The sequence below is a fragment of the Cotesia glomerata genome, linkage group LG6 (assembly GCF_020080835.1).
Source record: "Cotesia glomerata isolate CgM1 linkage group LG6, MPM_Cglom_v2.3, whole genome shotgun sequence".
Lineage (NCBI taxonomy): Eukaryota > Metazoa > Arthropoda > Insecta > Hymenoptera > Braconidae > Cotesia > Cotesia glomerata.
The window spans coordinates 11,220,056-11,247,226 of NC_058163.1; the positions used below are offsets into that span (position 1 = coordinate 11,220,056).

Consider the following 27,171-nt stretch of genomic DNA (forward strand, 5'->3'; position numbering starts at 1 on the left):
GACAGAGCTAAATAAAGCTCTGTTGATATTTTTCAAATAAAAAACATTTGATCAAGTTTTATAGTAGATTTAATTGATTTAACGTATTTACAGAATTTTCATATTATTTTGAATAATATGCAATGATGAAGTGTTTGGTGAGTTTGTGTAATAAGGAACTTTACATTTTCCTCTTACAAAAATTTATAAATTTTATAAAATATAAAATAAATTTGTTATAAGAAAGACCAAAAAATCATTTATGTGACATTTTTAACGTTTATATTTATATATTAGTGCATTTCGTGAGTTAAGTATTGAATTAATTAGTAAAAAGTTTACAGTCTCAGGTTAACGGAATTGAAGTAATTTAACATAAAAAATAATAAAAATATAGCATGTGATATTTTTTTTGTAATTTTATTGGAAAATATTTGAAATTTTTTATTAGTGTTATCTTTGACCGCGGATATCTTTGAAGCCGTTAATCTGAGGAACTTTGGTTTTCAGACGTTTTTTGTAGAGCGTAAAATTTCCTACAAATATCATTTTTCAGATTGTTGTTACGATGAACCGTTCTAAAGTAATAAAAATTAAAAAATTAAAAAAAATTTTTCCCGTGTTATTTAAATGGAAAATAAAGAAATGGATACAGGCAAATCTTACTATTCATATTAAGAGCTCACATGGGCGCCAAAATTTTTGTTTTTAGGTATACTATTAATTTTTAGACACCAAAAGAAAAAAAAAAAAATTCGTCTTTTTTTGAAACACCCTAATATATATATATATTTATACACAATTTACTATTTTTTCCGAAGATCGTTGTTTTTACTAATTAAAGAATTCTATATTTCAAAGCCATTATCCCCGATCCAAATTGATGCTAGACTAATTTTAAATTTTACATTAAATTTTTTATTTATTAAATTCCTTAAATTTTAATTTTTTTGCTTAATCTTAAATTAAAATAAAGATTTTTAATTGTTAGATATATTCACCCAAGGATGGTATGAGTGCTCATACCGACAATAATGTTGTGAAAATAAATAATAAGTAAAAATTAAAGTTTAAAGAATTTAATAAATAAAAAATTTAATGTAAAATTTAAAATTAGTCTAACATCAATTTGGATCGGGGATAATGGCTTTGAAATATAGAACTCTTTAATTATATATATATATATATATATATATATATATATATATATATATATATATATATATATATATATATATATATGTCAAGAGTATACGATTTTCCAAGTCCACTCTATGATTATTATTTAACTTGTTATTTATATATTTGTATTTTCCGCTTAAAGCGACACTCAAGTTATTATTATTTTGGATGAGTTGGCGTTAGTCTACGCGTCGCTTGATGGCGCATGCGACTCACTCTCACGCTCGCTCGCTGTGGCTCGCTTATGTGTTGTACACTTGACGGTTTTATGTGCTACTACGCAGTTGCGACTAAATTACTTTTTTGACATATCAACCGTGAAAGTTTGATTTTCAAGCAACACACAGAGGGCGCAAAGAATACGATTTCTGACACTCTATAGTTTAGTTAATTTACCTCGTACTAGTATCGAAAAGTAACTTCTCTCTCTCTCTATCTGTCTCTATATTTCTGCACGGCTGCTAAAATACGCTATAGTCGAATCTTGTAAACGACTTGAACATATACGCAGATTTAATCCGTCGCTATTTAATCTCGTGTGACAGGCTTTGTGTTTAAATTATAAAGTTATTAATAAAAATGAGTGAACTATTAACAAAAACATCAACTCCACCTAATTTAACTACTATGGCAATTACTTTAAGGGGGTAGATGCACTTAGAATTTTTGAAAAATCGATTTTTTTTTTCATTTTCTTAAAGTGTGATGTTTTAAGAATATTCTCTGAAAATTTCAAGTCAATCCGATGAATGGTTTTCAAGATATTTAAGATTTAGTCATTACTGAAGCAACATTAAACCTCTCGGTTGTGACTAGAGCAGGTAGCGGACGGTAGCTGCAAGCGCCCGGTTTTGTCACGCCTATTATCTTGTATGAATAGAATAATTTCAAGTATAAGATGGAAAATTTTTGGTTAAATTTCATTTTATACTTGACATTGGAAGTGAGTAGTCAATACATGTGTTTTTTGATTTGTGAAAATTGTTTTGTAAATTTTATCATGGATCGTGCGAAAGGTTCAAGAGAACTTCGTAAGTCTAATGGTGTTCGTAAATCGCGTACTGTCAAAAGAAAAAATGTATTCAATCCAAAGACAGCGGAATGTGATCAAAGTATTCTTAGTTCGTCAGAACTAAGTTTTAGAAGTTTCAAAATCTGCAGAAGCTCTATTATATGGTCCAGGTGTTGATGATTCAATATTAATATCTAAATAATTCGATTAGGCTAAAAATTTTATGTGATAAACGAGTGTAAGCTAGTCGGACTAAATTTTTCTATAAAAAATTTTTCAAAGTTTAATAACTCGATGAATATTGAATTTAACCAAATTTTGTAAAGAATACTTTCGCTTTAAAAATTCTTAAAATATACGAAAATAAAAAATCAATTGAAAAAAGGAAATTTTTCAAAGAAATTATTTAAACAATTAGCTATAAGCAATTAAATGTTCAAATTATCAGCAAAAAAATGTGATATTCGGATTCAACAGATAAAATACGCAAAATTTAACTTTTTCCATTCAATTAGATACTTAACACCAAAATTAAACAAGATCTACTTTTAAAAAACTTTAAACGCGTTTTTATCAAAACTGTGTTTTTCCATTCGGTGACTAATATAACTCGAAAACCATTCGGTGGATATTGATGAAATTTTAATATTATCTTTTTGACATTAAGAACTAGTCTTTAATCGAAGGATATTGATTTTTGTTAACAATTAATATATTTTTTAAACAATTAACTTTTAACTTTTTATCGAAAATCAGAGTCCAAAGTTTCGAATGCCACCATTTTGTAAATTTTCAAAAAAAAAAAAATCTTCGATTAAAGACTGGGTTTATTATTAAACTAAAGGTTTCACCTTGGTTTTTCGAATTCAGATGATCTAGAAGGCTGCTGTGATGGTCACCGCGAAGCACTACTCGCGGGAGAGGATCCAACCAATATGGCGATATTTTAATAAATAATATATATATATATATATATATATATATATATATATATATATATATATATATATATATATATATATATATATATATATATATTTTATAAATGTTAAGTTAAAGCATTGTATAAAAACTCTGTATAATTTATTTTGTAAAATAAACTTAATTACTGTAAAAAATAAATTTTTTAAAATAGACCTTTTTTACGCTTCTGAGTGCATCTACCCCCTTAAATAAAATAAACAATGATAAGACATTATTCACGGTTCTTTCAAATTCAACTTTCACAATTGATATGACAAAAAATTATGTTCGATACTTTATGCTCAAAGGTAGGGATTCTGACAAACTTGAAGTGAAGGCACGCGTTTGAGACTATGATACATTCTCATCAAGATCTCGTACTATATCCGGACTCGCTACGTTCGTCCGGATAAATAACTCGGTCTTGATAAGAATGCGCCATAGCCTCAAACTCGAGACGTCACTTCAAGCCGTCAAAATCCCTGCCTTTACGCATACGTAAAGTGTGTGTGTGTGTGTGTGTGTGTGTGTGTGTGTGTGTGTGTGTGTGTGTGTGTGTGTGTGTGTGTGTGTGTGTGACTCGCTTATAACTTTTGAACGACTAAACCGATCGGAATCTACTAAACGGCGTTCTAAAGAGTTCCCTCAAACTTATATTTCCTGTGAATTTGAACCGATTCAGTCCGATAGATTTTGAGAAATTTTGAAAAATCTCAAAAAAAATAAGAAAAAAATTTTTTTTGACAGTGGTTTTTTTGGAATAACTTTTAAACGGCTCTATCGATCAACTTCAAAAACTAATCCGCCCTTAAGCTTGAAAAACTACGTCGATTGCCACCAAGCTGGTCGAAATCGGTTGATTCGTTCGAGAGATATCGTGAACGAAAGAAAACCGAAAAAAGTGTTTTTTCGGGATTACTCCGAAATTTTTGGTTCGATCAATTAAAACCTGAAAACAACTTATGAGGATGATAAAACTGTGTCGAATGCCGCCAACCGCGTGAAAATTGGTTGATCCATCCAAAAGTTATTGCGGTTTGAAAATTCCAAAAATAGTGTTCTATGAAACTTCTATCAGACTTTTGAGCTGGGAGAGCTCAAATGCATAGAAATATTATTTCTTTGAACTCAGCGAGATCAAAATATTACATAAATTATATTTTGAGCTCAAAAATTTTAAAAATGTCATAAGTACAATTTTAAGCGCCCAGGAATGGAATTAGCGGGAAGTTGCAGGGATGGCCTTTAGGGTGAAACGTTTTTCTAATTTTTTACATTGATTTAATACATAATATTAATATTAGTACCAATATAGAATATAAATTTAAGTTACATTAAATTAAATTAATTTAATCCGTTCCAGATCAGAAATAACTACATAGTTTCTTAATTAATCGATTCTAGAGTACGAAAATAGTTGAATGCAACGCTACGAAATTCATTAAAAGTATAAAGATTTGTAAGATTTGGTGGTAATGTATTCCAAACGCGTATTGCTGATACGATAAATGACTTATCGTAAAAAGCAAGATGGCTAGCTGGCAGCTTTAAATAATCTTGTCGTACATCTCCTCTGCGCAACATCGGTTGCAGAAAAAAAAAATTAGAAAAACGGTAGACCCTGGAGGCCATACCTGCAACTTCCCGCTAATTTCATACCTATAGGTGCTTAAAATCGGACTAATGATGTTTTTGAGCTCTTCGAGCTCAAAAATACAAATTATGTGTTATTTTGAACTCTCCAAGCTCAAAGAGATAGCTTTTCTATGCTTTTGAGCTCTTCGAGCTCAAAAATCTGATAGAGGTTTCACAGAACAATATTTTTTGAATTTTCAAACCGCATTAAGTTTTAAATGAATCAACCGATTTTCACGCGGTTGGCAGCATTCAACGCAGTTTTTGAAGCCTCGTCAAGAATCTTCAAGTTTGAATTGATAAAACAAGGAAATTCGGAGTAATTCCGAAATAACACTTTTTTGGATTTTTTTTCGTTCTCTTGAACGAATTGACCGATTTTGACCGGCTTGACGGCAATCGACGTAATTTTTTTATGTTAATAGCTGATTAGTTTTTGAAATTTATCGGTGAAGCCGTCTAAAAGTTATTCCAAAAAATGTCGGAGTTATCTTAAGAAAACACTTGTTTCCAAATATTTTGTCGAGGATATCTCTCGAAGTAATCAACTGATATTCACGTTATTGGCGGCGATCGACGCAGTTTTTTGAGCTCTAGAAATTATTAAATTTCATTAAAAACGATCCGAAAAGAAATATCGAAGTTATGTGAAAAAAACACTTTTTGGGTTTTCTTTCGTTCACAATATCTCTCGAACGAATCAACTGATTTTGACCGGATAAGCGGCGATCGACGTGGTTTTTCAAACTTAAGAGCGGATTAGTTTTTGAAGTTGATCGTTAAAGCCGTTTAAAAGTTATTCCAAAAAAACCACTTTCAAAAAAAATTTTTTTTGTCACCCACACACACACACACACACACACACACACACACACAGACATGGTGACAACATCACAGGGGTAGTCAGGGAAGCTTCTTATGACCTTCAAACATCGAGATCTGATGAAAACTCGATGTTACATTTTGGCACACCCTAATATATATATATATGCATATATAGATTAAAATCAAATATATAATCAACGTGAATATATTAATTATACTAACTTTTATAAGTTGGAGGCCCTCTTCTTCATTCAACTAAGTAACGAATACTAAACGTATCATAACCAATAAATACTAAACAAAACACAATCGATTAAATGACAGACAGATTCTTTTTTGTTTTTAAACAAAAGATAGCGTCAATAAATGACATTTTTACATAACCTATGAAAGATGAATAATTTTTAAACAAAAGATAGTAGCGTAAATAAATGCCATATTTACATAACCTAGAAATGAATTAACAAAACCGTTGCTATAGACAATAACCCGTGAAAAAATATTCTGATAAGGCTTGATATGAGCTGATAAGGCCATATAAAAATTTTTGATATGTTCATATCGGCCTGATATGATCTGATATGTCCATATTTAATTTTTTATATGTCCTGATATGGCCTGACATGAAAATTGGCCATATCAGGCCTGATCAAGCCTTATCAATTGGATATGTCTATATCAGACTTGATGTAGCTTGATATGCTCATATTTAACTTTACATTATTTTTTAATAGGTCCTGATATGCCCTGATATAACCTTATAAAGTTATATTTACTTTGATAAACTTGAATAAAAAATCCCTGATCAGGATTGATATAACTTGGTATGGATTCATATAGTCTGCTATACTCATATGGATTCATATAGTCTGATATACTCATACCCTTACCAGCACATAAGTAGTCTTATGTACTCATATAAAGGCATACCCGAGTAAAAAAAACTATATATGATTCATATCTAATTATATAGAAGCATATGTAATTCATTTATAATTATATAGATTTATATATAATTCATATAAAATTCTATATAATTTTTTTTACTCCAGTGGGTATTTTGTGATTACCATAAAACATTCTCTTTTTCTATCTAAGAGTCTGTTACTCCAATGATTAACAATCTTTTAATATATAGTATTTTTCAGATGAAATAATCCTACAAAAAACAGTTTCACTGTAAACCGTCGCGCCGAGTACACGTTCAACTATTGTTACAAACTATAATGATTTGATTTTTACAAAAAACTATTAAATCAAAAAAAAAAAAACCAAGTACAAAAAATTTTTTAGATTAAAAAAGCGCCAAAGACAGTAAATATTAAGGAAAAAAATTTAATGTACTTGGTGTGCATTATAATTCACACTACTAATATCAATTTGAAAAACTGTGGGTAATCAAAGTATTCGAATGATGCACACCAAGTACATTAAATTTTTTTCCTTAATATTTACTGTCTTTGGCGCTTTTTTAATCTAAAAAATTTTTTGTACTTGGTTTTTTTTTTTTTTTGATTTAATAGTTTTTTGTAAAAATCAAATCATTATAGTTTGTAACAATAGTTGAACGTGTACTCGGCGCGACGGTTTACAGTGAAACTGTTTTTTGTAGGATCTCTTTTTTTTGTCAAGAATATATTAAGTGACATAATCACATATTTTATCAACATTTTTAAATTCCAAATATGTACCCCTTAAATAATTCAGATAATTTTTTATTCATGAATTTTTGTAATAATTTAGTAACAAACGAAATTATTACAATACTTTTACTTTGAATGACTAGCGTGACTGACCAATGTAATATCTTTGTATTGTTTTTGAATTTTTTAATAGCTTCTATTGATAATATAATTTGTATCGTAAGGTAAAGTACCCAGTACTTGAACACTCATAAAAATAGGACTAGTACTTGAACAGACTTTTAGAATTGTTGAAATAAAAACTCCGTATATTTATCATAAATAATATGCGCATGTTATAATTATTCAATGATACAATAATTCATTTCTGTAAGTTTTTTCAATTATATACCAGAACAATTATATTTTAGTTAGCCGATAGATGCTATTTTTAACTTCCCGCTAAGAAAATCGAAGATTTTCAAAAATCGGGAAGTTATTGTTTTCACCCCGTTTTGCAAAAATCGAGTTTTTATCAGATCTCGACGTTTGAAGGTCACAGGAAGCTTCCCTGACTATCCCCGTGAGGTTGTCACGGTGTCTGTATGTATGTGTGTGTGTGTGTGTGTGTGTGTGTGTGTGTGTGTGTGTGTGTGTGTGTGTGTGTGTTTTTTCCTCTCTAGGGGGGGGAATCCTTTTTACGGATTCCAGGCGTAGCTGTTTGGCCTGGATATGTGGCGACTCGACGCAGTGTCATACTAAAACTCGACGCTGACGCCCCTACCCACTAAACCCTAAAACCCCTTTCTCTTCTATCCTCTGATCCCCATGGTACCGCCGTAAGGCATTTCTTCGCGGGGGGAGGAATTAGCTGCCGCTCTTCCTTCTGGTGGCTAAGATGTTATTTCTTCCTTCTAGATTCTGTCTTTCGCTCTTTTCCTCTCAATGGATCGCAACTCGGTAAGCACTTTTGTAGCAAAAGTGCTTGTGGCGTTCCAGGCAGCTTCTGATGACAGCATTGCTGCTACTATTGTCTCTGGTTGGATTTTCCTCTTCAGGATATTCTCCAGCTCATCTCGCTGTGGGTAAAAACGTGGGCACTCAAAGACAACGTGCTCTGCATCTTCATTGACTCCTGAGCAGGACGGGCACTCCGGGGAATCATCATGCTTGAAGCGGTGGAGATACGCCCGGAAACAGCCGTGTCCTGATAACATCTGTGTAAGATAATAGTTGACCTCACCGTGACTCCGGTTTAGCCAAACGTTGATCCTTGGTATGAGACGATGCGTCCACCTACCCTTCACTGTGGCATCCCACTGTAGTTGCCATCTACTTATGCTCCTCTGCCGCTCTTCTGTTCCAAGCTCCTCAGCGCTTAGTGTGGTCGACTTCTTTCGTTGGTAAAGGATCCGTCTTTCCTCAGCTAAGACTCTGAGAGGCAAAGTTCCGGAGATGACACACACTGCTTCCATAGATATTGTGCGGAAGGCACTTGCTACTCTTAAGGCACTCAGACGGTAGACTGGTCCAGCCTTTCTCCATGATTCTTGCTTTTCTAGTGCGTCCGCCCAGATAGATATTCCGTAAGTGAGCACTGATGTGACTACAGATGATAGTAGTAGTCTTCTGCTCTGCTTTGGGCCTCCGACGTTTGGCATCAGTCGTGCTAAGCTAGCTACCACTGCTGATGCTTTTGCACTCACGTGTTCGACTTGCTGCTTAAAGTTGAGTCGGGCATCAAGCATCACTCCCAGATATCGGATATATGGTTGTGATGTGATTTCTTGTTCTCCGACTTTCAGTTTTATGGTCTCTATCACTTTTCTGCTGGTAATAAGCACAGCCTCAGTCTTCTGTTTAGCCAGTTGTAGATTCATTGAATCCATCCACCGGTTAACTTTCTCAAAGGTGATACCGAACATGTGGTTTATCTCATCTAGGTGTTTAGCAACGATTACGACAGCTACATCATCTGCATATGCAACAAGCTTGACACTTCTTGGAAGAGTCAGTCTCAGCAGGCCATCATACATGACATTCCACAGAAGTGGACCCAGAACAGAACCCTGGGGTACACCTCCGGTAATACCGTACTCTTTTGGACCATTTTTCGTGTCGTATCTCAGGATTCTGTCCGTGAAGTAGCTAGCCACTATCCTACGTAGGTATCCTGGTACGTTTTTCTCTTCCAAGGCTTGCATAATGCAGTCCCAGTTGGCGGAGTTGAAGGCATTTTTGATGTCCAGAGTGGCCACCAGGCAGTACTTCTTCGCTCCACCCTTCCATCTGATCCCTTCGATTGCCTCCTTGGCCGTTGCAACAACCAAGTTGATTGCGTCCAGGGTTGATCGTCCTTTCCGAAAACCATACTGGTTGTCTGCCAGGAGTGGATCGACAACTGCTTCTATTCTTTGGTGGATTATACGCTCAAGTATCTTACCTGCCGTGTCTAACATACAAAGTGGTCGATAAGATGACGGTTCTTCTGGTGGCTTTTCCCTTTTGGAAGTAGTACTAGTCGTTGCTGCTTCCACTTCCGAGGGAAAATCCCTTCCTTGAGGCATGTGTCGTAGACGTCCAGGAACAATGATGGCACTGCTTTTATAGTTGTTTTTAAAGCAATATTGGGGACCCCGTCCAATCCCGGCGCTTTATTGTTCCCTACACGATTACAAGCCTCCATCAGTTCTCCCTCCGTGACAGATGGAATGTCATCCATTTCATTCTGCGCTAATAGGTAGTTAAACTTGCTTTGTTCGGGGAACAACGCGTTTACGATCTTCTGTAGGAGTTGAGGACACGTGGGTGATGGCATTAGCTGGTTTTTAAGATGGGTCATGACCACCTTATACGGCCTACCCCACAGATCTCTGTCCACCTCGTTGATGAGCTCCTTCCAGCATTTTCTTTTGCTATCTTTGATGGCTTTGTTCAGGGATCGACGGGCTTTTTTGTACTCTGCGACCAGCTCCACAGAGTTAGGTCGTCGGTAGCCACGCTGAGATATTCTTCTCTTCTGATGACACTCTTTACGAAGGGCGCTGATGTGGTCGTTCCACCAGTGAACGGAAGGTCTTGTGTTTATGCCACGTCTACGAGACATACTGGCGTCACACGCCTGGGTCACTCTTTTCATCAGGTCCTTGGTCTTCTCTTCTGCGCAGCCCGCGATAATCTGGTCACTATTGAGAGCTACTAACAATGCCCTTGGGTCAAGAGTTTTTACCTTCCAACCAATGGTGTTAAGTTGCTTTTTAGGTCTTCTCGGGCTCTGGGCGTTTAATATTTCCCAGAGAATCGCGTTGTGGTCGCTGGCTGTGTAGGTATCCATCACCTTCCAGTTGATATTACCTCTGGTGAGGCTGCCACTGACGAAAGTGAGATCTACAATAGAACTTGTGTCTCCTTTGGTGTAGGTTGGTGTGTCACCATTGTTGAGCAGTACTACATCTAATGTAGAAAAGGCTTCTAGTAATTCCTTTCCTCGCGCGTTTGTATTCTTGCTACCCCAGTCTACTGCCCAGGCGTTGAAGTCCCCAGCTATTGCCACTGGGTGGTAATGCTTCGCGTCCTCGGTAAGTCGATCCAGAAATGCGGTGAATTCGACAGTAGAGAGGCTAGGTGGTGCGTAACAGCTATAGAAGCGGATGCCCTCTACTGATACTGCTACAAAGCCGGCATTGCTGTTGTCGACTGCATTTTGGAAAGGGAGCTTGCCACATGACCAGATGACAGCTTTGGATGTGCTGTCAGATTCCCAGGGTTGGGTACTCAGGTGTTTATATGGCTCTGCTATCAGTACCAAGTCAAGCTCTAGTTCTCGCACGGATTGCATGAGCAGGTCATGCGCTGCCTCACAATGGTTGAGATTGAGCTGCAGTATCCTCATGCTTGTTTGTTCGTCAACTTCTGGAGTGCATCCTGAAATAACGGGCACTTATGGGTACCGGCATGGTGGGCAACATTCTCTGCACTTTCAATCTCAGCACATAATGCACATTTGGCGGGATTTTTACAATCAGCAATCTTGTGCCCTTCTTGTCCGCACCTGATGCAAAGCTTCGACCGGTCCACCTTGCTTTTGCACTGGGATCCATGATGTCCGAAATGCCAGCATTTAAAGCATTGAATAGGTCTCTTCGTTGTCCTTATTCGGCAATTAACCCAACCAATCCGGATTTTGCTACTTCCATCCAGTAGTTTCTGTGCTGTTGCTGCTGGTAGAATTACTGTGGCAATTTGAGTACCTCTATAGGCCTTACGGATCTTGATTGCCTCTAGTGGTATCTCACAGCCATCTCCAGCTTCCTCCTGTAGGGCACCCTGGATGTGATCCTTAGTTGTGTCATCATCGACGTCTCGGATCTCAATTACCTCCTGTGGTCCTTTGCAGGTTACTTTTGCGTCTTCTTTCAGAATGTCTGCAATGGTCTTTCTCAATGTTTGGCCTTTGTCGGTGCTCTTCCTCGAAAGAGTTATCAGCATATCTCCAGCATTGGTCTTATTGATCTTCTCTACCGTACTGCGGACCTGGTCGTCAGGGACGTCCTGTTTTATTCGACGCAGGATCTCGGCGTACTTTGCTTTCTCTGTCAGCCGAATGATGAGGGCATCCGGTCTGATCCATTTCCGCGGTTTCTTTCGCTTGGGTTCAGGTCGGGGCTCCTTTGACGTCTGTTTTGAGAGCATCTCTTTCTTCTGTCGCTTTAGCTCTTGCTTGGACTGAACTTTTGCCAGACTGACGCTTTTTCCTGTTCGTCGCTTCGCCCTGCCGCTCCTTGTGGAGGGCTTTTCTTCAAATCCTTTTTCTTCATGGCTTGGCTGATTGTTGGGTCAGGAGAAGGTCGATTTTTTCTCTTACCTGACTTGTTGCTGGCTTCACTTTTGTCTTCCGCGACTGATTCACCGTCACCTTCAGCTCCGGTGTCCATTGCTTCGTCAGTCACGTCGATAGCCTGACAGTCTTTCTCCGGTGTAGCATGGGATATGCGCTGCAATGATGAGCGCCACTCCTCGTCCAGCTTCTCAAACCTTTGAAGGGCGTTAGTTACACCAGTCATCTTGGATTTAATCTCTTTGTGAATGTTGACCTTTGGTTGAACGAAATCATTCAACTCACTGATCAGCTTTTCAAGGCGTTTGAGCGCTTGCGAACGCTTCATTTCAGCGCTTGCGTCAATCGCTGCTTGTTGGGCATGTAGCCCGTTTCCACTTTTGTTTGTTTCCTTTGAATTACTCATACTTTTTAATTTACCAGCGCATCGTACGGAGTGGAGCGGGTTGCCATAACTAGGAACGGTTGTACCCTCGGAGATAGTACTCCTACCCCAGTTCCCTGAGGCCTAGCCGACACTTAGCCAGTCCCGGAATACACGGACGGACTAGACTCGCTCGGAGCGGTGAAGATTCCGATCTCTAACACTCACTGCGTACTTCCTGATCAAGGCCCGAAGTGGCTGGCTCCTGATCCACTGCTGCAACTTACACCTCGGTAGAGCAAGCTCACATCAGCCGTGGCCTGCATCGTCGGAAACTACGATACAGGTTCCGGTCACTCCCAGTGGGTCACAGCAGAGAACGATCGTCTTGTTAGGTCAGTTAGTGCGACCAACCCATTAAAGGGGAGTTTTGTCCACGGGAGCGTATTTTGTTTGGTTATTTTGCTTGGCTCCTACCCGCTGTACCTCATCAACTAAGAGATTAAGTGTCATCCAAGGACAGCGAGCGTTCTCCCATCCGCTCGGGGAGACGCGCCCGGTAGCAGTATCTCTTCTGCCCCGAGTGTGTGTGTGTGTGTGTGTGTGTGTGTGTGTGTGTGTGTGTGTGTGTGTGTGTGTGTGTGTGTGTGTGTGTGTGTGTGTGTGAAAGTATGTGAACCGCTTATAACTTTTGAACGGCTTGACCGATTTCATCGTGGTTGGTGCCATTCGAAAGGGCTTGACCAAACTTAGATTTTGAAAACTATTTGGACCGATTCAGATCGATAGATTTTGAGAAATCTTCAAAAAACTGAAAAAAAAAATTTTTTCAAATGTGGTTTTTTTGGAATAACTTTTAAACGGCTTTATGGTTCAATTCCAAAAACTAATCAGCTCTTAACCTCAAAAAAATACGTCGATCGCCACCAGTCCGGTCAAAATCGGTTGATTCGTACGAGAGATATCGTGAACGAAAGAAAACCGAAAAAAGTGTTTTTTCGGAATAACTCCGAAATTCCTAGCGCGATCAATTCAAAATTTAAAATTCTTTGTGAGGCTTAAAAAACTGCGTCGAATGCTGCCAACCACGTGAAAATCGGTTTATTCATTCAAAAGTTATTGCGGTTTAAAAATTCAAAAAATAGTGTCTTATCAAATCTCTATCAGACTTTTGAGCTCGAAGAGCTCAAAAGCATAGGAAAGCAATCTCTTTGAGCTCGGAGAGCTCAAAATAACCCATAAATTTTATTTTTAAGCTCGAAGAGCTCAAAAACATCATTGGTGCAATTTTAAGCACCTAAGTATGGAATTAGTGGGAAGTTGCAGGGATAGCCTTTAGGGTCAACCATTTTCCTAATTTTTTTTCATGAAAAAGGTATACCTTAACCGTATACTAAACCGTAAACCGAACAATCAGTAAAAAAAAACCGGTATATCATCATTTTAAAAGTAAAAAACATTGTACCACCTAATGAATAATCTTTTCTAAAAAATACGTATTTTCTGCAAAGACATAAGCTATGATTTTTATATTAAATTTTAACGTCTAACTATACCTCCAGATTTTCAAAGTGGTACCCAAAACTTGAACAAGCTGGGGCCGTATAATTTTAACAGCACTCTCATCTCTAATAGGTTTATAAACGAGTGATCAGCATTATGGTTTTTATTAATTACTGCAAATTTAATGAGTTTTATAGCTAAAAATTTGTGTAGTTGAAAATTATTGAACGTCTTGAATTGAGTTTTTTTTATTTACAATTGAAAATTTGCTTTGTCATTCATAAAAAATGTAATTAAAAAAATTAAATACAAATATTTCTCATTTTTAAATGAACATATTATATATTGATAGTATTATTTTGAATATTAAACAAAACAAAATATATTACAATTCTTTTGATATTTCCATATATATTTTATTAGCTCAACTACTGGGTCCTTTACCTTACATATAAACTATCACTACAGTTAAGATTTTTAAAATACAGTGGTAATGGTTTTGCGGCTCTACCTACTGTCGTATGTCGAAATTCTAAACTAAATACCAACTACTTATGAGCGCTAAGTTTAGTATATTTAGTATACTAACTACTGATGGTAGAATAACAGGTTAATAAGTAGTGCCAACTTCGAAATAACAATATTCGCCCTAAATTTGTAAAATCTCTCGTAGAATCGAAAACAGGCGCAAGCAAAAATTTTCAAACTTGAGATATATTAAATAATTGTTAAAACCCAATAATTTTTTGTAATATATGCATAATTCGTTAAAAGAAACTTATTAACAATGGTCTAAAGTGTTATTCTCTTAGCAATAATAGAAAAATATAGAGCTAAATATATGAGGAGGTTATGTTGACATATGATTAGAAAATAGAGACACAGTGTTTCTCGCCATATGTTGGACATGTACTCGGCGCGAGACACTGTCGTGTCTCCGGATAGGAACTTAAAAAAAAATTTAATTTCACAAAAATTATTAGTTTTGTCAAGTTCAAAAATTGTTAGCCAGGCCCTCCAGCAGTATATAGTTCCATATACTAAACAAATAATTCCATAAAAATTTAAGCTTTCAATTCTGATTTTACCTCGATTATTTTTTTAATTTCAAAGAAATTATAAATTCTAAAGCAACGAAGTACCTTAACAATATATCGTAGAATCATTTTTACGATTTCATGTATACATAGATAATTTTATAAATCTACATATAAGGTAAAAGCCCCAATATATGATCATGTACCAGTATATGATCACTCATACATGATCATGGAACATGATCATATATTGGGGCTTTTACCTTAGATACCATTATTATACATAAATATTGACAGTTAATAATTAATAAATTAGATAAAAAATTTTGTTCACTACGAATCGATCATATATACGATTTGCATTACTTGTAGTTATAATAAACTTCGTTCTCCAAGTAAGTCTCTTAGGTAAACGGGTAGTGAATTAGTCTTTCAAGCGGTCGGTCCACGGTTCGATTCCCACTCGCGCCGATTTTTTTTTTCCTATGGGAATAATTATATATAATTATACATAATTATATAGGGCCATTTTTCATTTATAATTATGTAATATAATGATATATAATTTTTTTTACCGGGGCGGGTACATAGTCTGATATACTTATATCAAGGCATATACAGAGTGTCCCAGAAGTAACGGACGCCATTGTAGCATCTGATAAACAAAATAATTCTGAGACGAAAAGTCCTTAGCCATTTTTTAATCAGACGCATAGATAATTAATTATTAATTAAAATAACGTCCTTTTATGCGTTAGAGAGAGAGCACTAGTGTCAAGTCAATTGCGTTCCAACGAAGACGCTTGTACGTGTGAATGTGTAAGTAAATATGTGTGACTACGTCAGCTATAGAAACTAGTTAGTCATACAGTTAGTTGTGTCTTTGTTTGACACATATTTTACTGGACACTGGCGCTCTCTCTCTAACAAATAAAGAGTCGTTATTTTTAATTAATAATTAATTATCTATGCGGTTAATTGAAAAATGGCTAAGGACTTTTCGTCTCAGAATTATTTTTTTCATCAGATGCTACAATGGCGTCCGTGACTTTTGGGACACCCTGTATAGTCTGATATGGCCAATTTCCATATCAGGCCTGATATGGACGGTTTATATCAGACCTGATATAGTCTGATCAGAAAATTTTTTCATGGGAATTCATGTCACAAACTTGTGGATGCGTGGGTAGATGCGTGGGAGTACGTGGGTGGATGTGTGGAAGTGCTTGGGAGAGTGTGTGGAAACGCGTTTATAAGCATTGAAGTGACGTTAGACATTTTGCCGGTCTTTATGTGCTTGAATATGAAGAAAAACTGATGTTCATTTGTTTTAATAGCAGAAACAAATGACTATCCATAAGGGCACGCCTACTCATCCTTTGAACTATTGATAGAGAACCGATTAGAAAGTTAGGTAGGGGAGAAGACAGAACAGTATTTATGGCAACACATATAAAAGACGAAATCGTAAACTCACGTTACCATCATTAAAATACTATTACTATACGAATTTATGTATTATTTCTCATTTAAAAAATTTTTGAAATATTTTTATACTTATATATGACTCCTGAAAAGTATGGTTTTCTGGATTAATTTACTTGATAGATCAATAAAGTGACTTAAATCAATTGATTATTTCAATTCTACACTTTTTTTAAAAAAACAAATTATTTTATCCCAAACAGAGATTATTATATATTTGATAATAGCCAGTCCCATAGCTAAGCGGTATAACGCTTGTCATGCTTGCTTGGGACTGGTGAGGCGTGGGTTCGAATCCCGGTGTGAGCTGAAATTTAATTTTCAGTGAACATCGGTGCTCGTAACTCACGCCGGGCTGTACAGGTTTGGGTTTTTCGATGGTTTTCCCAAGCCCTGTGCTACCGGTGGGGCACAGGCAAATGCGTGCAGTTTCCCCAAAGTCGGCCCATCGCCGCATTACTCTCCAGGCTGAAAAAGTATGTAATACCGCCAAACTTATTCTGCCAAACTTAATGTACCGATCAGCCTGGAGTCCCCCTCCGGTCTCGGCCGGACCCCCATCGAGACAGAAATCTGAAAAGCGGGGTTAAAAAAAAAAAATAATAATAATAATAATAATATATTTTATAAAAATACCAATCTATCATAAATTTGTTCTCAGGTTATAATCATGAAACTTGGTTAAATCACGATGAACCACCTAAGTATGCGACGTTACGATCGGCAGCAGAACTGGCTGAACCAACTTCAGAGTCTTCATCTGAATATTATGATCAGCAACAGCAATCTACCAGTCCTTTGTCGCCACTGCAAAATGTATCCCGTCTTCTATCCCGTACGAAAAGTTTATCAATGTGTTTCACCAGTACTGGAGCTGCGCTCTCCCTTCCACCTAAAAAAAAGGATATCTACCGTCCTTACAGCTTGCAAACGAATATGGAGGTTCTACGAACTTCTCCTGAAGAGGAGCTATCAGCTGCACAAGCAATTTTGGATTTGAGTGCATCACCAATAACAGCAAGTAATTCAGTATTTTTACATAGTTTCTCACTGCCACCGGCATCTTCTAATTCATCAATCCAATCGAATACGTCACCTTCTGAACCAACACCAATTCCAGTTTCCGTACAATTACCCGTCCCACCACATAATGTTTCCAATAAACAAGATCGCAATTCAGATTCTCTACCTTCTGATAACGATAAACTATATCCAAATAATATTGTTAATAACAACAATTTGAGGAATAATAAAACTGTTGCTTATACATATGAAGCTTTTTTCGTATCAGATGGAAGATCTAAACGGCGTTCCAGTAGTGTGACAGTACCAGAAAAAGAAACGATTCAATCAGATAAACCTAAGTTTACTTGCACAGAATGTGGTAAGCAATATGCTACATCGTCTAATCTCTCCCGACATAAGCAAACACATCGAAGTCTTGATTCTCAATCAGCGAAGAAATGTATTCATTGTGGCAAAGCTTATGTGAGCATGCCTGCCTTAGCAATGCATGTTCTCACTCATAAGCTTACTCATAGCTGTGGTATTTGTGGTAAAATGTTTTCTAGACCATGGTTACTTCAAGGACATCTTCGAAGTCATACCGGTGAAAAACCATATGGATGTGCTCACTGTGGTAAAGCGTTTGCAGACAGATCGAATCTTCGCGCACATATGCAAACTCACTCATCAGATAAAAACTATGAGTGTTCCAGATGTCATAAGACGTTTGCATTAAAATCATATTTAAATAAACACTCAGAGTCGGCTTGCTTAAGAGATGAAGAAATGCATGTATACTCATCAGATCAAATTCTTTGTGATGAAGAACGATCTCCACAACTAAACCGAGGATTATAACAATATGAAGAAAAAACAACTGTTACCACTCATCGATCTCAATTAGAGGCTGAAAAGCTTTGACTGCTGCTGAATATTTCGTAGAATCTAGTTTTGAGAAAATACTGTTTTATCAAATGTGTAAGCATTTGAGCTAAGATTACAATTAATTTTAACGAACGTTTAGTATTTTAGAAAAAAAGCATTAATACGCCTGATAATCTAAGTAAATTTTGATCGGTGCCTGCTTGGGAAAATTGTAACTATAGATTAAGTAGTAAAGTGCCAGTTTGCAAAAAGTGAACGTTTGTAAATCCAAACAATTTAGGAAATGCTAAATTCGAATATTATTTCTAGCTCCAAAATTTTTGTTTAACAGAATGCAGCACTCTTATGTATATACAAAAATTGGCTGGAATGTGGAGATAATATAAAGAAACATTTCAAAAATTGATAGATTCAATGTTAGAATCGAATCTCATAAAATTAAAACCAATTTATTTGATACTCCAATTAAAGAGACTAATCACGTTGAATACTTATTCGTTTAGAATAATAGTTTCCTGTAACTACGTCCATAAATTTTAATAATAGTGACAACAAGAAAATATGTTTAATTTAATGTCTAGCAAAATTTAAAGATCAGTATTTACGTTATTAGTATACGAATCAGTAAAACAAAAAGGAAAAACTACCATTTTATAATTTGTTAAAACGCTAATATAATACTGCATCGATTATTCATAAAATAAAAATATTTACTCAAATGTTGGTAAAATATTATCATTATTTAATCAGAATAATTGATTGATTTTGAGAATATTATTAATAGAACAAAAATGGATAATTTTAAATATACTTTGGATTTAACACTGTTAACCGATAATAGAATTTAAACGAAATAATTTTTGTGATTGGGCATGAAATTGAGTTAAAATTCAAATTTATAAGATCTAACGAACGAAATAGAAAACGATGCTTTAAAATACATATACAATATATCCAATCTTATGGTTTATACTAGAAGTATGAGTGAATAATTAAGAATTTTGTGCCTGATGGTGATCTATAATATTTAAAAAAGAAAAAAAAAGAAATAGTTTTAAAAAATAAAATTAGATAGAAAGTGCCAGAGTAAGTGATTAACGGTAATTAACAAACGTCCAGTAGTTTTTAAGTATTGCTATAAAAAAAGCGAAATAACGAAGATGTCTAGTCAAACTGGTAACGTCCATATGCCACAATTTAGTCAGTGTAGTTGGTTTATAAATAATTTTGTATGGAGAAAATAGTACTATGTTATTATAATATCAGTAAGAATGGTGGTAATAATAATAATAATAATAATAATAATAATAATAATAATAATAATAATAATAACAAGTAGAATTATAGTAATAATAGCAATAATGAAAAATATAGTGTGGATCAGAAGATTGATAATAAAATTGACTTTAAATGAGGAAAATATTGTTGGAAACGAAAGAGGACAAAATTTTTGTTAAGATGAAGATAAAAAAAGTAGTGTGAAATTAAGACAAGTATTAGTATTCTGAAATAGCTATTCGCATCGTTGTTACCATACGCTGTAAGCTATTGGCAGGGAGTATGATGAAAACGACATCTGACAACTACGTTAAATCATGTTCTAGAATCGTAAAGGAGATAAAAACGTCTGTATAAAGAATAATAAATCAACAAATTAAAAATTTATAATAGTTGACGTAAAAAAGTGCAATAATCAATTTAAAGACAGAAAAACACATGAGTGTGAAAAAATCGTAAATTTGACTTCGCAACCTCCATGTGGTACGCTTTGGTTAACGTTTATTTCGTGGTTAAGAAACAAAAAACTTGGTATAAAGAATTGGCCAATGTTTTTTTTGATCATTTGGACCTCATTTAAAAAAAAAATTTGCTTTTTACTTTTATAAAATTGAATGTTGTTCGCCGCAAGAATGTCAAAAAATTTTTAAAAGTTTTTTTTATTTTGATCATAATTGTGAAGGATTAAGAGATAATAAATGTAACCGTTTAATTTTTTACAAAAATATAATTAGTTAAACCAAAAAACAAACGGTTCTATAAATCGAATTGGTGTTTTACGGGGTATATATGAGTACATTGAACTTCAGAAGTCACGCTTAACATTTCTGTCTATTTGTAATGTAGCCGCTGATTTTCTAAAAAAAAATGCCATTCGGCCTCACTCGAAATGGAAGGTAGATTTCATTTGATATAACATTATCTTTATTTTCGCTATTATAATTTGTTGAAAACCAAATTTTTTAATTAATTGCAATAAAGAAGTTCTGCAAAAGTTAACTTTTGAAGAAAATTTTCTTGGTGTCTTTACTATTTGGATAATTATCTTGGACTAGTTCGAAGATTAGCAAAATTTGTTTAAAAATACTATTTAATATTTAATTTTAGTTATAATAACAAAAAAAAAAAAGTTAATGTTTACATCAAATCAAAAGCAGTTTCATGAGCTTTCACATGAATTTTTCGAAAATTAGCTATCTTTTTTCAATCGAAAGTTATTCATGAATGAAGCCACAAAAACGTGATCTACACTATTTTGAAAATTTTAAATGGCCGCCATTTCTAAACTGATTGACCGATTTTGGTGATCTTCGAACTCGTTCAAAGTAATTACCCAAATAATATATTTACCAAGTTTCATCAAAGTCGGTTGAAAACTTTTGCAGATATCCTGATGACAAGGTTGGTTATATTACACTTATAAATTTTTTAACCGATGGTATTTTTGGAACTTACTTGACTAATTATGACATATGATAGCAAAATCAGGTGAAAATTTCACCACGAGGACTAATTCTGTAATTAGAATCCTAACGAAATCTACCTAAAAATCAAAAATTGGCCTTTTTTCCTGTTTTTTTTTAATCTATGTCAAGGATGGAAATTTTTTCCCCAATGATCGTGATGACTTCTTACAATAGATTTATTCTAATTTTCAAAACGATATTTACATTTTTTGTGTAACAATTGATTTCTGAGATATCAGCGGTTAAACGAAACAAAATCTTTTTTCGTTCAAACTCGGATATCTCTGCAAGAATTAGACAAAGAAAAAAATTAAAAACTGAAAATTGACATCCAATAAACAGGCTATCTGGTCCTTATAGTAATTAAGCTAAAAAAATTGTTCCAAGCCTGTAGACTCTAGACTTTAAAAGATATAAAAACTAGAACTTTGAAACTTCAAAATCCTTGTCTTAAAATTCTAAAACGACCATTTTTTACTCAAATACAGCCTGAAAAAAATCATTGAAAAATTTCTGAAGTTTTCTTTATTCTTTAATTTTTTTCATTAATGTATTATTGGAATGTTCAGAAGAAATCGATTTTATTTTATTTTTTTGAAAAACATTGAAAAAATATTGAAGTATCGCTAGATAAAGACCCTGTTAAAGTATAAATTTTTAATATCAACAATTCAAGGTGACGATTTACAAATTTTTCTATTTTCCATTAAATACATAGGAAAAGTTTATTTTGAAACTTTGGAATTACGCAAATTTTTATGCAGATGTTTTTTTGAAAAGTATTCAATTCCCTTGAAAAATACGCTTTGATCATTACTGTGAAGCAATTTTTGTCGAGTTACAAATTTCCAAATTTAAAAAATAAATTTTTCCTATGCCATTTCAATGGGAAGTAAAAAAATTTTAAGTCGACTTAAACGATATCGTCATCTTTAAATATTAATATTAAGAGCTCATACTTTAACAGGATCTCTGTCTAGACCCATATAGCAATCTTTTTCAAGGCTTGAGCAAATCTGGTCTCAATTTCGATAGTTGTTAGTGTCTTTTTCTACCTATGGGTCTTGCTCCATATACTTGTAGCAAATTCAATTGACAAGCCTTGTACAAGAACTTTGGGCCAGATTATAGCTCAAGTCTTGAGAAAGACTGACACCAGAAGCATGATAAATATAGTTGTGCAAGAGTCGCTCAAGATTTGCTCAAGATGAAATGTTTTCGAATGACCGTTCGCATCATTCTACCCCTCCTATATTTACTATAAAATCAGTGGATTTCTGAGAATTACGGATCTTGAGCAAATCTTGAGCAAGTCATGGGTAAGTCTTTGTTGTGAGTTTCTGGTACAAAAAAATGCGTCAGAAAGTTTTTCAATGCACCTTGCTTTAGACTTGTCTCATATTCTTGCACAAGATGTCTTGAGCTAGTTATATATAAATCTTGAACCATGTCTTTTTAAATAAACTTGAGCAAGACCCATATGTAGAAAAAGACACTAGCAACTAGGGGTTTTGCTCAAGACGCTGGCACCAAAATCTTGCTCAAGCATATGTTACTTGGGGAGATACTCTAGCGACTTTTCAATCTTTTTCAAATAAAAAAAAGAACTAAAATTCTATTTTTCGAACACTTTACTGTATTACGCGCTATTTTTAATACAACAAATATAACTGTTCACTTATTATCACTTGTTAATCCTGAACGTGGGAATGATTTAACAAAATTTTATCTGCAGCAAGTGCTACAGTCGATTAAGTTATTCCTTCTCTATACTGTGCACCCTGCCAATATGCAAACAGTACCATGTTTAACCCTTCGTAGGTCGCATAATGAGCGCGGCGCCGTCTTTTTTGCATTTTTTTTTTTTTCTCGAAATTGAGTTCATTGATAATTTTGAAAAAAAATAAGTGCATTCTTTTAACCTTTCTAAAAATTGTGATGTTATCAAAAAGCATAAAAATATTTACGAAGTAATTTAAAAAATCAATTTTCGGAACTAGGCGGCACCATGCCGCCCGGTGCGAGTGAGCCTCCGGGAGATTTTCTGACTGCGCTGTTGCCAAATGTCGTTACCGCCACTATTTCAATCTGTTTTACCGCATGTGAGGTACAAAAATAAAGTAATGTTTGAGGTTAGTTTTTTCTGTTTACATTATAACTTGTGATTTGTTCAAAATAATGTAATAATTACACTCATATTAAATATTATTTATATAAAAATAGTAATAATAATACAATTAGTAAATAAATTACTTTATAATACACCATACTAAGATTAACAGATGTCTGGCTTTATATATTACTAATTATTTAAATAATGAAAAAACAAAAAAATTTCAGGTGAACGAATTAAAAAAAAAAAACAATGGATACCAATTTTTCAAATTATTTTTTTTGATTGAATTTAATTATAATTATGATAATTAATTTAGCGGATATTTGATAATTTTAAGAATTTTTGTAACAAATAAATTATGACAAAAAATAATTATAAAAATAATTTACATTCAGAAGTTTTAAGAAATTAAAGATGCAATTTTTTAAAAATAATTTTTTTGAAGAAATTTGTTTGTTAAAAAAAATTAAAAAATTGTCAAGTGACAGCTAGATTTAATGTCATATTATAATTTTATAATCTGGTCTTAGATGTTAAATTTAATTATGTCACATGTGATAAAAATAAAAAAAAAATTTTGTTATTCAATTAAATTTATGATAAAATATAAAAGTAAAATTATATTTAATCATAAAACATTGAAAAAATACTTCATCTCACAAGGAAATAGTATTAGTTTACATTTGGCAACAGCGCGTACGTTTTAACACGGCGGCGGAGCGCTCATCATGCGACCGACTTAGTTCGGAAAAGACACGCTACCTACGAAGGGTTAAGTACTGCAGTAACTTGTATAGTATAAGATATAGTTACGTACATAAGATGCAGCGCGCGCAACAACGTTGTGAATAATGGATTCCTTATTATTTGTTAAAATTTTTTAAATTATTAATTTTAATTATTATTATTATTATTATTATTATTATTATTATTATTATTATTATTATTTAAAAGATTATTATTGTTATCATTTCAAGTCAATAATAATCATTAACTTCTACTACTGTTTCTATCACTGAAGTTATAACAGAAGTATTCGTACGGGCTCTCTTTATCTGCGGTCTAATAACAATAGATTTTATTATAATTAAAGTGAAAATGCATTTACTGTACAACGTATATTTTTATCGTAGTGCGATAAGAGTTTACATTATTATTACTATTACCGCTATAACGACGTATATGATCGATACAATTTTGATTGAAATTAATATCTCAACTTGTTCTTCAATTAAAAGTGACCTCTAGCGAAACAAAACAGTCAATTACGACTCAAAGTAATAAAATTAAGATGATGTAGAAACTTACTCTTTTTTTAAGCTTGTTGCATCTTAATGAGAATAATTGCAGTGCGAAATATTGAACCGTTACATCGAAATCATAAAAAAATATCGAAAATAAAAATTTCTAAATTTGTAGATTAAAAAAAAATTAATATACCTCGAAAATGTTATTTTATTTACTCTTTAAAAATTATAAACATTTAAAACCAGATAAACACTTTACTTCAATAATGAATAATCATACATAGAACACAGTATCATTATCGAAACTCAAGTCCAAGATTTTCAATAAACATCCACTGCTTTTTGTTAGTTTTTTTTTTGTTTCTAGAAAATTTTTTCAAAAAAGTAACAAACATTATTTTCTTATTTTTTACTCAGACTTTAATCGATATCATTGAGATTTATTTTTTATTTTTCTAAATAAACTTTAAGAAATCCTCAATCTTACGATTTTTATTTCTTGTTATCTACTCAGTAGAATTAAAAATTTTACGTTACAAACCAATTCATAATTTCTATCGGTTTGAAGATTTTATTTTTTTCACTTAAGAGAGTAGTTAGTTATAGGATGAATACACTTTTTTTGGATTTAAAGTAGATTTAATAGAAACTTACCGATCACTTTTTTTTCTATTCATCGTACATTTTTTATAGTAACACTACAAAGATATCAGCGAAAAACTTGACTTATTTTTAATCATCTAACTTCCAGACCCGAAATTTATAAAAATTTTCCTCATACACATTTACTGCAAACGAGTGATAACTACTGAATTTATCAGGAGTCCACAAAGGTACCAGCAATTAAGAAGTGTTTGGTGTATACATGGACGTCTATGTAAAGTCATTAAGGATTTCATTTTTCCTTAAACAGTATTTCCTCATTCAAAAAAATTCTAGGCTAAATTTTTAGGTACAAAAATTATCACTCAAATTTTTACATCGAAAATTTCTCTTGACAGAAAAATCTCATTGAAAACATGCTTACTTATTGAGATCATTCGATCTATTTATCCTATTCGTTTATATGTCAACGCAATTTCAAATTTTTATGCTTGGCGAGTTTCAGGTGGTGTTTTTCGAGCCAGGTTTCAACGGCATCAATAGTTTCCCGAACCAACAGTTCTGCCTCCTTGGCGCTGTCTACTACTATTGTGGCCGCGATATTGTCAGCATAGCCCGTGAGCTCTACTTGTTTCGGCAACGGGATTTATAGGAGCTCGTCGTAGTCCGCGTTCCATAAGTCAGGCCCCATAATTGAACCTTACGGTACGCCTACCGTTATATCATGTTCCTGTAGGCCTTCCGTGGTTTTTGTAATCAGCGTCCTTTCGTCGAAGTAGTCATCGATTATTACCAGATTTTCTGGCTCCACATCAAATTTGTGCTCCAGGGCATCTAAAATATCTCCCCAATTCGCGCTGTTAAAGGCATTTTTGATGTCTAATGTGAGGAAAAGACACACCTTGCGAGCTTTGACGCTACCAGAAAATGCTTCTGTTACTGTCTCTATGGCTTTTTGGATCGCGCCGACTGTCGATTGACCTTTCCGGAAGCCATGTTGGTTAGTAGCAAAGCCTCCGGCACGATCGATGTCGTTGCGAACTCTTCTCTGCATGAGCTTCTCGAGCAGTTTTCCAGCGATGTCCAACATGCAGAGTGGTTTAAACGTCGAAGGTGTTACAGGGTTCCCTTTACCTTTGTCTAAAAGAACCAATTTCTGCCGATTCCAGACCTCGGAAAACGTACCAGTTGCCAGGCATGCACTGTAGGCGTTCAGAAGTAAGTCTTGGTATTCCAGAGCTATAATCTTGATCACCGATCTCGAGATGCCATCAGAACCAGGTGCTTTTTCTGTCTTAAGGGTCGCGCGCGCGCGCGCGCGTGTGTGTGTGTGTGTGTGTGTGTGTGTGTGTGTGTGTGTGTGTGTGTGTGTGTGTGTGTGTGTGTGTGTGTGTGTGTGTGTGTGTGTGTGTGTGTGTGTGTGTGTAGACCTCTCATAACTTTTGAGCAGCTCGAGCGATTTGAACGATATTGGTGTCATTCGATAGAGTTCAGCGGAACTTAGATTTTCTCGTGAATTTAATTCAATTTGGCGCGATAAATATTGAAAAGTTCTAAAAAAAACCGAAGAAAAACCGTTGTTGAAATCATGTTTTTTCAAAATAACTTTTTAGCTGCTTTATCTATCAATTTTGTGACCTAATTAGCTCTTAACCCAAAATAATAACGTTGAATGACGTTTGAAAAATCAAAATCGATTCATTTGTTCGCGAGATATCGTTGAAAATTTTTTCAATATAACTTTTAAATTTCTCAACCTATCGATTTCGTATCCGAGACAAAATTATGAGAACTTAAGAAGGGTTTACATTTTTTCTCTCTCTCGCCCTCTATTGGACAAACGAAAGTATCTCTGTCATACTTGTACAACTTATGGAATCTTAAAACGCATTTTATGCATAAATAAATGAAAATTTTCTAAAAAAGCGCTTCGCTCTTCGATAGATAATTAAATTATCTATCGAAGAGCGAAGCGTTTTTTTCAAAATTTTATCTTATTCATGAGCAAAACTCGTTTGAAAATCAACTATCAACCGCTCTTAAAAAACAACGTCAAATGCCGAGAATCGCATTGAATTCAGTTTATGTGATCAAAAAATTCGAAAAAAGTGTTTTTTTCACTTAAGG

At 34.2% G+C, this 27,171-nt stretch overlaps 1 protein-coding gene across 1 annotated transcript in view; it reads left to right on the plus strand.

The window, feature by feature from the left end:
* LOC123266471 (protein snail) overlaps positions 1-20,128 on the plus strand; it is a 63,588-nt gene extending 43,460 nt beyond the window's left edge. The window contains exon 2 of the mRNA XM_044730710.1: positions 17,106-20,128. Within this exon, the coding sequence (XP_044586645.1) occupies positions 17,106-18,307 (1,202 nt within the window). The 3' untranslated portion in view covers positions 18,308-20,128. The remainder of the gene's footprint in view (positions 1-17,105) is intronic.
* The last annotated feature ends 7,043 nt before the right edge of the window (positions 20,129-27,171 follow it).